The 12,866-nt window shown below is 46.9% G+C and overlaps 1 protein-coding gene across 7 annotated transcripts in view; it reads left to right on the top strand.

Moving 5' to 3' along the window:
• The window catches only part of CLTCL1 (clathrin heavy chain like 1), a 41,014-nt gene extending 29,642 nt beyond the window's left edge, over positions 1–11,372 (top strand). Inside the window, exons 24-34 of one of the 7 annotated variants that reach the window (XM_054173228.1) lie at positions 524–631; positions 1,314–1,481; positions 1,564–1,713; positions 2,532–2,663; positions 3,002–3,112; positions 3,835–4,005; positions 4,517–4,738; positions 5,679–5,699; positions 8,998–9,073; positions 9,454–9,546; positions 10,047–11,372. In XM_054173228.1, the coding sequence (XP_054029203.1) occupies positions 524–631; positions 1,314–1,481; positions 1,564–1,713; positions 2,532–2,663; positions 3,002–3,112; positions 3,835–4,005; positions 4,517–4,738; positions 5,679–5,699; positions 8,998–9,073; positions 9,454–9,546; positions 10,047–10,162 (1,368 nt within the window). In that variant the 3' untranslated portion in view covers positions 10,163–11,372. The other 6 variants (XM_054173223.1, XM_054173222.1, XM_054173226.1 and 3 more) reach the window with 6 other exon arrangements.
• Positions 11,373–12,866: the final 1,494 nt, after the last annotated feature.

Below are 12,866 nucleotides of genomic sequence, written 5' to 3'. Positions count from 1 at the left end.
GTTCTTGTGCCTGGACAAACCAGGCAGCTGCTAATAGCTTCCCTGCTCCCTTCCTCCCCCCCGTACACACGAGACAAGAGAAAGAGCAGAGTGTTGTTTGTTAATACTCGGCCACAACAAAGCAATGCAGGCAAGGTCAGCAAAGCTAGCAGAAGCCAGAGCTAGCATCTGCTAGAGTGAAGGAAGTGAAAAGAGAGGAAGTTAATATACACAACTAGCTTCTATGTTTGTTATCTGTCCAGTGGGATTATCTAGACCTTAATCATTATTTTCCTTTTCACATCCAATAGTGATTTATTTACATTCTATCACTTTCTGTTTGTGATCTATGGAAGATTTTTCCAGGCACAGCCTGAAACTACCACAATAATAAAAACAAATGTTTCGAGGCTTTTAATTCCTAGAACAAGCATTATGGAAATGCCTCAAATTTGGGGAAAGCCCTGTTAAATAACTTGCCCTTTACCATAAGGCCATTAAACACTGCAGTGTTCTGCTGACTGTTTGCTGTCTTCCCTCACAGGTTTGCTTCGCCTGCGTGGATGGGAAGGAATTCCGCTTGGCACAGATCTGTGGCTTACACATAGTCATCCATGCTGATGAACTTGAGGAGCTGATCAGTTACTACCAGGTTAGAGCACTCTTAACACCCTAGAAGACTTTAGGCAGTATACTTGCATCTTGCCAGCAAAGTGGGCACAGATAACACCTTTAGGGGGGCTGATTGTTAAATTCATTCTTCTCCCATCTCCGTTTCCTAATAGCTGCTTGCATTTTGGTTTTCCTACAGTAAAGAGGTGACAGTTTCCATTGCCCCTTCCTTTACAATTCTGTTGCCTCATTAGGATCAAATATCTTAAGGGGGCCTACAAGAAAGCTGGTGAGGGACGTTTTAGGGTGTCAGTTAATTATAGGACTTGGGGGAATGGGACAAAAGAAATTCAGGATTCAGATTCGATGTTAAGAAGAAATTCTTCAGCATGAGGGTGGTGAGACACTGGAACAGGTTGCCCGAGGAGATGGTGGAAGCCTCATCCCTGGAGGTTTTGAAGGCCAGGCTGGAGGTGGCTCTGAGAATCTGCTCCAGTGTGAGGTGTCCCTGCCCATGGCAGGGGGGCTGGAACTAGACAATTCTTAAGGTCCCTTCCAAGCCTAACAACTCCATGTTTCTGTGTCTTTACAAATCTAAGCAGGCTCATCTGCAGAGAAAAGTAAAGCAAGTTGAATTCAAGCTTGCTAAAAAAACTGTGTATTTGCTTCAAGTGCCATCTGGTCATGAATCTGCTGTTCATCCTTATCTTTCTACCATCCAGGATCGTGGCTATTTTGAGGAGCTGATTGGCCTTTTGGAAGCTGCTTTGGGCCTTGAGCGTGCTCACATGGGAATGTTTACTGAGCTTGCCATCTTGTACTCCAAATTCAAGCCTCAGAAAATGAGGGAACACCTGGAGCTCTTCTGGTCTAGAGTTAATATCCCAAAGGTATGCAGCAAGGTGGCTACACTGCATGTGAAGGTGGGAAGCTGTCAGTGAATCCAACTGATTTTTGTTTTGTTTTTATCAGGTGCTCAGAGCTGCAGAACAGGCTCATCTCTGGGCAGAACTTGTATTCCTCTATGACAAATATGAGGAGTATGATAATGCAATAATTACTATGATGAATCATCCCACTGATGCCTGGAAAGAAGGGCAGTTTAAAGACATCATTGCCAAGGTAAGCAACCAGTTAACTGAACCAAAGGGCTGGAAGCTCTTTCGAGAACAGAGGCAGAAATGCACAACAGAACTGCTGTTAGAAAATGAGTTTGCTTAAGCTACTATTCAGTTTTCCTGCTCTACTTGAAACAACTTCCAGTCAGTTCAGCACAAGAATTAATGTGATCTTGCACTAGGCGTTTTCTGCTGTGCTGCACATTCTGTTGAGTGGCAGCAGCTAGCACAGAATGTTTTTGGAGACTGCTCAGGATCATAGGTCATAAGCAGGAGGCATAACCTCCTTAATAATTTTGAGCTGACTGCTGTCTGAGGCTGTAACTGTTCTTGAAAGAGCTCTGCAAATGTTTCCAGCTGTTTCAGTGTAAGAACTGGGGTGGGCAATTCCTTGAACACAGCATAAAACAGTGAATTTGGAGTAGTTTAGACAAGATTTGAGGCTGAACACTTTCTTGTTGGTTTCAGGAGTTCCAAGGCAACAGCTTAAAGCCTGGCTAAGGCTACAGCCTTTATTGCCTTCAGGAGTTCAACCAACAGTCACATTAACTGTAGTGGGCCTCCTGTGCCAGTATCTCTCAGCTGTGGATGGGTTAGAAATGGGTTGTACTGCCCTGTTAGTTGGTGGCTTTGCTGTCTTAGGAGCAGATAGCATGAGAAGCAATCAAAAGATTGAACAAGAGTTCTGCATGTGAGTGTAACATTTATGGCCTCTAGAAGGAGGCCAAAACTTTTACTTAAGTCAGGTAAGTTTTGAGTTAAGTGGCCTGAATTAAGCACCTCAGACTGACTTGAAGTATTAACTAGGGTCTCACCATGCAGGTGGCCAATGTGGAGCTGTACTACAAAGCCTTGCAATTCTACTTAGACTACAAACCTCTGTTGATCAACGATCTCCTGCTTGTATTATCTCCACGACTGGATCACACCAGGACAGTCAATTTTTTCTCAAAGGTGAGTTTGGGAGGTGGTAGATGAACAAGAAATCCTCTTGCTCAAGACACTTTTGTCCTTGGCTGGAAAAAAAGGCTTGATATCTGTCAGGTAGCTTTGCTTCCTGTACAAAGAGCTGAGAACCAGCCCAATCCTGGCCTGATGCAGGAAACACTGGAAGAGGTGGTATAGCTGGCCTGGGAAACTCATATCTTACTTCTGGAGATACAAGATGCTTTGTCTTGAGGGGTCCTGATGTGGTCATAAGCACAAACTCTTGTAATAGGAAGTGGGAACTAGTTTCAGGAGTGTGCAGTGTCAGAATTGGTGTCCTTGTAATGAAAACCTCTTCATTCCAGGTCAATCAGCTACTCCTAGTAAAGCCTTACCTGCGTTCAGTCCAGAACCACAACAACAAAGGAGTTAATGAAGCTCTAAACAACCTTCTAACAGAGGAGGAAGATTACCAGGTGAGCCCTCCAAAATAGATTGCTGGGCCTGAGGGAGGTTCCTCTTCCTCCAACAGAAAGAGGCCCTACTTTGGTTGTTCCCCATCTGAGTGATTCCCTTGAGTAAAAGGTAACTTCTGCAGTGTGGTGATGGTGGGGGTAGAATGGGGCTGTGTGCAGGCAGGAGCCTTGAGAGCCTGGTTAGCAAACAGCAGCTGTCACAGTGCTTCTCAGAACAGATTTGCAAAGATCAATAGCAGGAGTGTATTCTGCTGGGCTGTACTTCTGTGAGCAGATTGGGTTGTGGCTCATTGGCTGCTGTTAGGGAGACATGCTTGGTATTTTTTTAAAGATAGCTCTTCTCTTTTGTCAGGTGAAGTCAGTATGACCAAGCAAGCGCCTCGCTTTGTGGGGGAGGGATGAAAAAACCACACCACTTTTTGGAGAGATGCATGAAATAACACTGGGTGAACAAGCTGGGTGAATAACACTGGGTGAACAATGCTTCTCTACTTCTCCCCTACAATCATAGAATTCTCAGGGTTGGAAGGGATCTCAGGGATCATCCAGTTCCAATCCCTCTGCTGTGGGCAGGGACAGATCACACTACATCGGGTTGCTCAGAGCCACATCCAGCCTGGCTGTTAAAACCTCCAGGGATGAGGCTTCCACCACCTCCCTGGGCAAACTGTTGCAGGATCTCACCATCTAGAAGCCGATGTAACAGTTCTCTTCCCAAACAGGGTTTGAGAGCCTCCATTGATGCCTATGATAACTTTGACAACATAACTCTGGCCCAGCGGCTGGAGAAGCATGAGCTGATTGAGTTCAGGAGGATTGCAGCCTACCTCTACAAAGGCAACAACCGCTGGAAGCAGAGCGTGGAGCTCTGCAAGAAAGACCATCTCTACAAGGTGAGTTCATACAGCCTTCCTCCCTGACTGGCAGAAGCCCTGTGAATAGGACAAGGGGCAAGGGATGTTAACTGTGGCACAGGAGCTTCCACCTCAACATGAGAAGGAACTTCTTCACTGTGAGGGTTGTAAAGCACTGGAACAGGCTGCCCAGAGAGGTTGTGGAGTCTCCTTCTCTGGAGACTTTCCAGCCCTGTGTGGATGCATTCCTGTGTGGCCTGTGCTAGATTCTATGGTCCTGCTCTGGCAGGGGGGTTGGACTTGATGATCTCTGGAGGTCCCTTCCAACCCCTAATATCCTGTGAGCCTGTGGTCTGGGTTGCCTCAAAATAGGAGAACTGAGTGTATGTACTGTAGCTTGGCTCCTACAGAACGTGTCTGATGATGTTAAAGACTAATTACATGGTATGCCAAATACCCAGCTTCTCCAGCTAGCAGTAACATGCACACAGGGTGTAGAACGGGACGCTGACAGGCAAGGGTTGAGTCTGACCATTGTTCTTTTCTGTAGGATGCTATGCAGTATGCTGCAGAGTCCAAAGATGCAGAGCTAGCTGAGAAGCTGCTTCAGTGGTTCCTGGAAGAAGGCAAGCAGGAATGCTTTGCAGCCTGCCTTTTCACGTGTTACGACTTGCTGCACCCAGATGTAGTCCTCGAGTTGGCATGGAGGCATAACATCATGGACTTTGCAATGCCTTATTTCATCCAAGTGATGAGAGAATACCTTACCAAAGTGAGTATTGCACAGGCTGAAAAGTCCAGACTTTTCTAGTATGCTAGATGACTAGTGTTAGGTTTGCATGTATTTGGAGTATTTCTCAAAGATAAAGTCTTCTATGAAGTTCTGTGGGTTTAGTCACTAGACTAGCTAGCAAAATTTATAACTAGATGCTTGGGGACCTGAGAGGAAGTCTAGTTCAGCTTCTGCTTTTAACAGTGAACAGCAACAACTGTGTGCTTTCTGGAGAAGCTCCATAGCTGTTGTCCTTGGTGAGAAGCCAAGCTAGAGGGGGGAGATCTAGATTGGACATCTGGGGAGGGACTCTTTAGGGTTTCAGGTAGTGATAGGACTGGGGGGAATGGAGCAAAACTAGAAATGGATAGATTCAGGATGGTGTTAGGAAGAAATACTTCCCCAGGAGGGTGATGAGACACTGGAACAGGTTGCCCAGGGAGGTGGTGGAAGCCTCATCCCTGGAGGTTTTGAAGGCCAGGCTGGACGTGGCTGTGAGAATCTGCTCCAGTGTGAGGTGTCCCTGCTGATGGCAGGGGGGTTGGAGCTGGATGATCCTTGAGGTCCCTTCCAACTCTAACAACTCTGTGATCCTGTGACCTGTGTCATTCTTACCTTGTGTAACTACAAAGTGTGGTGTTTTCTGCTTACAGAGAGTCAGGAATAGACTTCTGACTATTTTTAAGAAAATGGAAAGCAGGACTTTGTGTGTGGCCTGGCTGTGGTACTGCTCCCAACAGCTAGTTCTCCACTGGGAGAGGAGAGAGATTCTGATCGTGTGTGGTCCTGAATGTCTCAAACAGCTCCAAGCTACTAAGTAAAGATCCCTCCTTAGAAGGCTTTAGGGTTGCACAGGACATCAGATTAAAGAACTTCATTAAAATGAGTAATCTAAAGTGACTGCCTCATGTTAAGTATTCCCCTCTGCATTTTCTTGCAGGTTGATGGGCTGTTCTATAAGGTGACACTCTGATTTCCACCTCTCTGTGTTCATTTGTGTCCCTCAATATCCTAGGTTTCTTTCACAGGAATCTAGCTGTAGCTTCTGCCAGCAGAGCAGTGTAATTTAGCTCTAACTCATTTCCTCTTCACTTTCTAATGCTAAAAGGATAACTATTCACAAGCAGCTTGAAAATCCAACCAGACTGCTCCTCTTCAGGGGAGAAACAGAAGCAAGTGATTGAGGAGGACTTGAGTGTCTGGACTCCTGTTCACTATATCCCAGATATCTTGTGGCAAGGAGAGTGCTGTTCTGATGTAAAGAAGCAGTTGCCAAGTAGCAGGATGTGTTCTATGCAACAATTTCTTCCTGTGCTGCAAATTCCTGAAGTGAGCAATCTTTCAGGCAGGGTGAGCTTGCAAACCAGTACAAAGCTGCTCTCAACTTCTTGCCTGCTGGTACAATGGAAGCACTTGAACAGATCTGAAAGGCTGCCTCCTCCTCAGATCCCACTGAGGGGAAACTGGCCACAGACAGTTCACCTGGACTTCTCCATGTGAGGTTCAGGCATGGAATCATGGTTTAAGGACTGCTGGTTGGATTTACAAGCTGATCACCTGTACTAAATCTGCAGGATAACCTGCCAGAAGAGAAATCTGCATGGTGGAAGTGGTGTACAGTGGAACTAATTTAGTCTGTGGAATTAACTGCAAAACCTGGAATTAGAGAATGGGCTTCATAAATGTGCTGTGTCTAAAACTGTCATGTAACTAACTGCAGAAGTACAAAAGAAGGGATGAGTGCTGGGTCCAGTCCTGTTGAACATCTTCATCAATGACATTGAGGGGGGGACAGACAGAGTCTGCTCAGCAAGTTTGCTGACAATACCAAACTGGGAGGCTTGGCTGTGACACCTGAAGGCTGTGCAGCCATACAGAGAGACTTGGACAGACTGAGAGCTGGGCAGAGGGGAACCTACTGGGGTTGAACAGGATAAGTCCTGCACCTGGGAAGGAAGAATAAACTGCAGCAGTACAGGGTGGGAGGTGATCTACTGGAGAGCAGCCCTGTGGAGAAGGACCTGGGAGTGCTGGTGGACAGCAAGTTCTGCATGGGACAGCAATGTGCCCTGGTGGCCAAGAAGGCCAAGGGGATTCTGGGGGGTCATTCAGAGAGTGTAGCCAGCAGATCCAGGGAGGTTCTCCTCCCCCTCTACTCTGCCCTGCTGAGACCTCACCTGCAATATTGCATCCCGTTCTGGGCTCCCCAGCTCAAGAGGGACAGGGATCTGCTGCAGAGAGTCCAAGGGAGGGCTATGAGGATGTTGAAGGGACTGAGCACTGCCTGGTGAGGAGAGGCTGAGAGCCTGGGGGTGGTTAGTCTGGAGAGAAAAAGACTGAGAAGGGATCTGACCCATCTGAGGGCTGGGGGTCAGGAAGGAATGGGCAGGCCCAGGCTCTGCTCACCTGCACCCTGTGATAGGACAAGGGGATAGACACTCCAGCACAGGAGGTTCCACCTCAACAGGAGGAGGAACTTCTTCACTGTGAGGATCACAGAGCAGTGTAAGAGGCTCCCCAGAAAGGTTGTGGAGTCTCCTCTAGAGACTTTCCAGCCCTGTGTGGATGTGCTCTTGTGTGACCTGTGCTGGGTTCTATGGTCCTGCTCTGGCAGGGGGGTGGACTCAATGATCTCCTGAGATCCCATCCAACCCCAAACAGACTAGTTCATCAACAGGGTATGGTTTTCTTCCAGAGCTGATCTTTCTTTTATGCATAAGATGATGTTAAAGCACAGAATAGTCTGTCCCAGAAGGGACCTGGCACACAAACACAATGACACTCATTAGGAAACAGCTGAGGAAGCAGAGAGCTGTAGAGGCTTTCCTGGAGGGCTGCTCCTGTGCCTTCTTCAGGATGCCTGCTCTCAGCAGGCTTACTGTTTGCCCAAGAGAGGGAGTGACTGCACTTTTCAAAGCCTCCCAGTGCTTTAGGGGCAATGAAGAGCAAAGTCTAAGCCAGAAGAGAGTGGGAATTCCAGGTTATAAGTAGAGTAATACAACTAGTCTGAAACTGGCAGCTCCAAGTTGCTTTGATCTGTAGGAATACGAACAGCATTTGTAACACAGTACATAGTGTTACCCTGAGGGGCTGACAGCTAGAAATGAACCACTTAAAGCCTCACTGCCACTCAACAGCTGTGCTAGGACTTAAAAAGCCCAGGAAGCTGTGAAACAACACATCTAGAGAGCATCCCTAATGTACAACAGAGAGCCCTCCTGCAGCACTGCTCAGACCATGGTTCTTGCAGTTGGAATGTGCTGCCCAGGGAGGTGGTGAAGTCACCATCCCTGGAGGTGTTCAAGAGGGGACTGGATGTGGCACTTGGTGCCATGGTTTAGTGGTCATGAGGTCTTGGGTGACAGGTTGGACTTGATGGTCTTTGAGGTCTTTTCCAACCTTACTGATTCTATGAGGAGTAGCCAGAATGGCAGCACTGAACTGAGCATAGGTTTGCCCAGGATGTGGGTGCTGCCTGGTTTGGGATGTGAAGCTGTGTGACTTTTGTGCCCTGCAGTCTTCAGTCTCAATGGTTCTCTTATGGAAATTACAACTTCCTAACCCTGAGAAGAAGGCAGGCACTGTTTCCTTCTCAAGTTACTCCACCCCCAGTTCAGAGTTGTGTGCAGGGCTCCTGCATCACTGTGGTACCTTCATTAATGTCGTTAACATGAGTTAGAGCTTTGTTTGGCTCAGTGCTGGGATCTGGATGAAACTGATGCTGCTAGACTACTCTCCATGATGGTTCTAGAGTTTCTTCTAGAAGGAGCTTATGCAAACACTAATAAGGTTAAACCAGTACTCTGCAGCCCAGGTTGGGCTGTAGTCCTAGCTGAGATCAAACTTCACGGGTCTGGAATAGCTGCAAATATCTGGGTGCTCTCACTTGGAGGTAAGCATGGGATTGCAAGTTAATAGACAAGTATGGATTAAGCCCACTTAAGAGGGTGCTTTGGAAGGGTGATCTGATGGGCTTGTTTTCTGGGTCACAGAGTTAACAGTGACTAGAACAGGGCTCCCAAAAGTGCTTCACTGGAAGGTAATGATTATCTTGGCTGCACTTGAGAGCTACTGTTAGTTGCAATAAGCCTAAAGCAATTGGGAGGGCAGGTTTGCCAGTATGCTGGCAACATGCAGACTTTCATAGGCTCTAGCTTGGACTGATAAACACTTGAGAGCTAAGGGACCATGAAAAGCCTCACACAGTGGTGCAATGCTTAGACAAGGCCTTCATGTATCCTCTGTTCACTTCCACGTAGGTGGATAAACTTGATGCTTCTGAAAGCCTAAGAAAAGAAGAGGAACAAGTAACTGAACCCACTCCAATAGTATTTGGTAGGTGAAAGGTTTGGTTTTAATTGGTTCTCTATTATCACTCTGGTCTCCTCAAGGAGGTAATGTAAATGACTACCTCCAGTCAAGATAAACTGGAGAAGGTAGAATGGTTGCCTCTGCTGGATGAACTGCAGAAGTTGTTGAAGTGACATCTCTTTTACAGTCCTCCTCTTCAGCTGAAGTGTTGCTCCTCTTACATGGCTCAGAACTCTAAGCACAGGAATAGCCTTTCAGTAGGGTAACAGGACAGGGACTGCCCCAGGAATAACTTAGAGCATGCAAATTTAATCTTGCTCTTCCTGTCTAAGAGGAATGTCTCTGCTTTCTCAAGTAGAAAGGCAGACTGGCTTTCTAGCTCACCCATTTTAAGGTATGTGCAGCCAAAAAAAACCCCATGGCTGTCATCAGGTGTGCTGCTACTTTAGAAGCCCTTCTGAAGAGGCATTCTCCTAACAAGCACCTAGAAGTGGCTGGTAAGGGAAGGATGTGACTGGTTCACAGTAATTGTTACCCTGAATTTAACCTGTGCATGAGGCATGTGTGTTCCTAGTGATGAAGACAAATCTGTCAAGATTATGTTGAGGCTGCCTGCAGCACTCTCCAGACTGAGACCTAACAGCCCTAACTATTTACTCGAATTGCTTACCTTTCAGTTCTGAACATGCATGAGTTAAATAGGATTGGTTTGTTTGGCTTTCCCTATGGTCCCTTCAAAACAAGCCACTTTAACATGCCTCCAAGGTCAGTTGATACTTCTCTTGCTTCCATTCCTACCTTGCTTTGGTAGTTTTCTAGCAGCAAGAGCAGATGGCCTGGGTGCCCTCCCTGTGGTGCATGTTGAGTAACAGCGAGTTGCTGGCGTGTGTTTGCACAGTGGCTGATCTTTAGCTAAAGCCTCACAATCCTGTCCCACAGTACAGCCAGCACTTGGGTTCTGAAACTAACTTTCTTTTTTGCTCTCGTGCTTTTCTAGGCCAGCAGCTGATGTTAACAGCAGGCCCCAGTGCAGTACCTCCCCAGGCAAACTTCCCATATGGATACACAGCGCCAGGATTCACCCAGCCGCCCGTTTATGGTTTCAACATGTAACTCGCTCTCTGACAGGCCTCCACTGTCTCTTCTCTTCCCTCCTGGCCCTTTTTAACTTCTCCAAGAAGTGTACAATGGTCCCAAAGGCACAGATGACCTTCTGTTGGCTGACCACACTTGCTGCCCAGCTGAGTGAGGAGACCTCAACAGGATGCCTGTACTGTTATTTATTGATTCTTGTCCGGTTACATTTCAACCTCTGAAAGGCAGCTTTCGTTACTGGCAATGTGAGACCCTTGTCTGAAGTTAAGGCACTATTTCACTAACTCATATAGCAATAACTGCTTGAGGCCAGGGGGAAGAGAGCAGATTTCTTTCTTTCTTTTGCAAAGCCTGTTGAAGGCAGCTGGGAAATTGCCTGGCACAAAGTTGTTAAAGCTTCAGCTGAAGCTACGGAAGTAGCAGGGTTGTTAACAATTCAGTGAAGCATCTCGTTCAGGAGTTGTTGGAACCTGGTGTGCAGCTGACTGCCCCCTTGTTTGCAGTCTTACCTGCAGAAGCAAATGGGCTGTCTAATATTTGTGCTCTGAATGTTTAGAGGAGTACTGGGGAGGTTTCCTTTCCTGGACAATAATGCTTTTGGGGTTCAAAGCTGTTGGGAGTCGGTTCTACATTTTCTGGAGTAGATCTGAGACTTGAAGAAAATAAATCTCATGCCAGAGAGCAAACACTTCCCAGATCCCTTTTTATTTAACAAGAAGAGAGCATGTTACTTACTGAGGTCCAGTGGTACCACAAGAAACCTCAGCTCTCTGTGGCAAGTGAACGTAGGAGTGTGCATGGGCTGCCAAAGTACTGGAGATGCAAGAGCACAGCGTCAGGGTTGGGGAGGGGGACACACTGCTAAAACACTGAGGCAGTAGGGAGGGCCATAATCCTGACTTCTTATTTGCACCTTTAACTGATTCTGGCATTGGCTTCCTGCCACACCACGTTCTGACCCTGGCTGGTGGGCAGAGGCAGCACCCTCTGAGTTACCAAGCTGCAGCGACTCGGTGCCGCTGTGCCACGGCGGTGCCAACAGCCTTTCCATCACCCACCTCTTCCTTTGAGAATGCCAACAGGGATGTATCATTACTTTGTGCCACTTCCAATCCATGTATCATTAACGTTTTATGTACCTAGATAACAACAATGTATAATTTATGGTTATGAATCTTGTGCTAATCTTGAATATTATAAAAGTCCAACTATAAATGTAAAACTGCAGTACCCACCGTGTGGTTCTAGTCTCAATGTCTTGGGGATGGGGACTGGGCAGTAGGAACACACCACCAGCAGCTGCAGCAGGTTTCTTCATCTGATGGCTGAGGAGGTCAGGCAGCAGAAGGGAAGCTTGCACCAAAGCACCTGAATTGGATGGCTTAGCAGTTCCCTGAAAAATGGAGTTGTGGTCTCTCCCCTGGACACACCAGCACAGTGTCACAGGTGGAGGCCATGCTACAGGAGTTGTGTTTATGTGACTGGAAAAGCTTCAGTCCTGTGCTGAGGCAGATGCTGCAGTTAGCATCTTCTCTACTAAAATACACCAACATAGCAGAGGTTGTGGTAAGCCAGACCATTTCTTGCTGAATTCTGCTCGAACAGGGCAAAAACATCTTGAAATGGCAACCAGAAGAGACTTCCAGGGTTGTGAACATCAGGCTCTGCTTTGGCACAATTCTAATTAGGGTATTGCCTCCCTTGGTCACTGCACTGTGATAGCAAGGGCAGAGAGATGTCCTGATAGAGACCAGAGTGTTCCATCCTAACCTCAGCAGCTAGTGAGTTGAGATCTGCATGAAGTGGCCAGGTATGCTGCTTTCCAGACAAGAAGTGCTGATTTTGTAACCACTTCCTTGCAGGTAGAAAGGAATTCAGGTAGGTCAGCTGGAACTGGAGACCAGCTTTGGTAATATTAAGATTTTGTTTACTCTCAACTTCAAAATTTGACTGTGACTTCATAGGAACAAGGATAAGGCAGTGGTGGAAGAAAAATTAAATGCTGGATGAAATACCCATGGCCTGTAGAGAATGGAGCTAGCCTGGGGCTCCTTAATGGCTCCAGTCTAGAAGTCTAATTAGAGGAGTGGCTGACTCCTCCCAGAAAGCAAAACTGCCACCTTTGATGAATAGTCTTGCTTTAGTTGCTCTCCTGCTATCTTGAGCTCTTGCTGAGTACAATTTACCAACCTTGTCCTCCCAAAACATTTTGTGCTGTTGAAGTGCAGCTGTGGAACAAACTCCTGTGTATCAATGCACTTCCCTGTTTCTTTAACAGTGAAGTCATTCTCAGCAGGACATCAGCCCTCTTCTGGTGGGCTGACTGGAGGATTTCATTCAGCTCATGAAGTTCCAGTGTCCATCCAAGTTTTCAAGAACTTGGATAAGACCCTTTTGCAGGAAAGCTCTTTTTGAAGTGAAGCTTCTCACTAACTCCCCATGCTTCCATGTGGTGGGACTAGTGCTAGCATGGTCTGTTCATGCAGAGTATGCTGTACGGTGCAGCAGCTGGAGACTAACTTCTGGGCTTAAGATACTGTCAGATAGTAACTTGCTTAGACCTTCATGCAGGCTTTGACACAGTCATGCTTTCCCTGTGAGAAACCAGGCATGGATTTCCTTCTGAAACAGCTCCTGCTAATTGCCAGGGGAATTTTCCCCAAGCTGGCAAAGTTTGGGTAACTCTAGATGTGGCATCAGGGATGAGAAGCAAGTCAGGAGG

This window comes from Dryobates pubescens, chromosome 25 (genome assembly GCF_014839835.1).
Source record: "Dryobates pubescens isolate bDryPub1 chromosome 25, bDryPub1.pri, whole genome shotgun sequence".
In the NCBI taxonomy this organism is placed as follows: domain Eukaryota; kingdom Metazoa; phylum Chordata; class Aves; order Piciformes; family Picidae; genus Dryobates; species Dryobates pubescens.
This window is presented reverse-complemented; position numbering and strand designations above follow the sequence as displayed.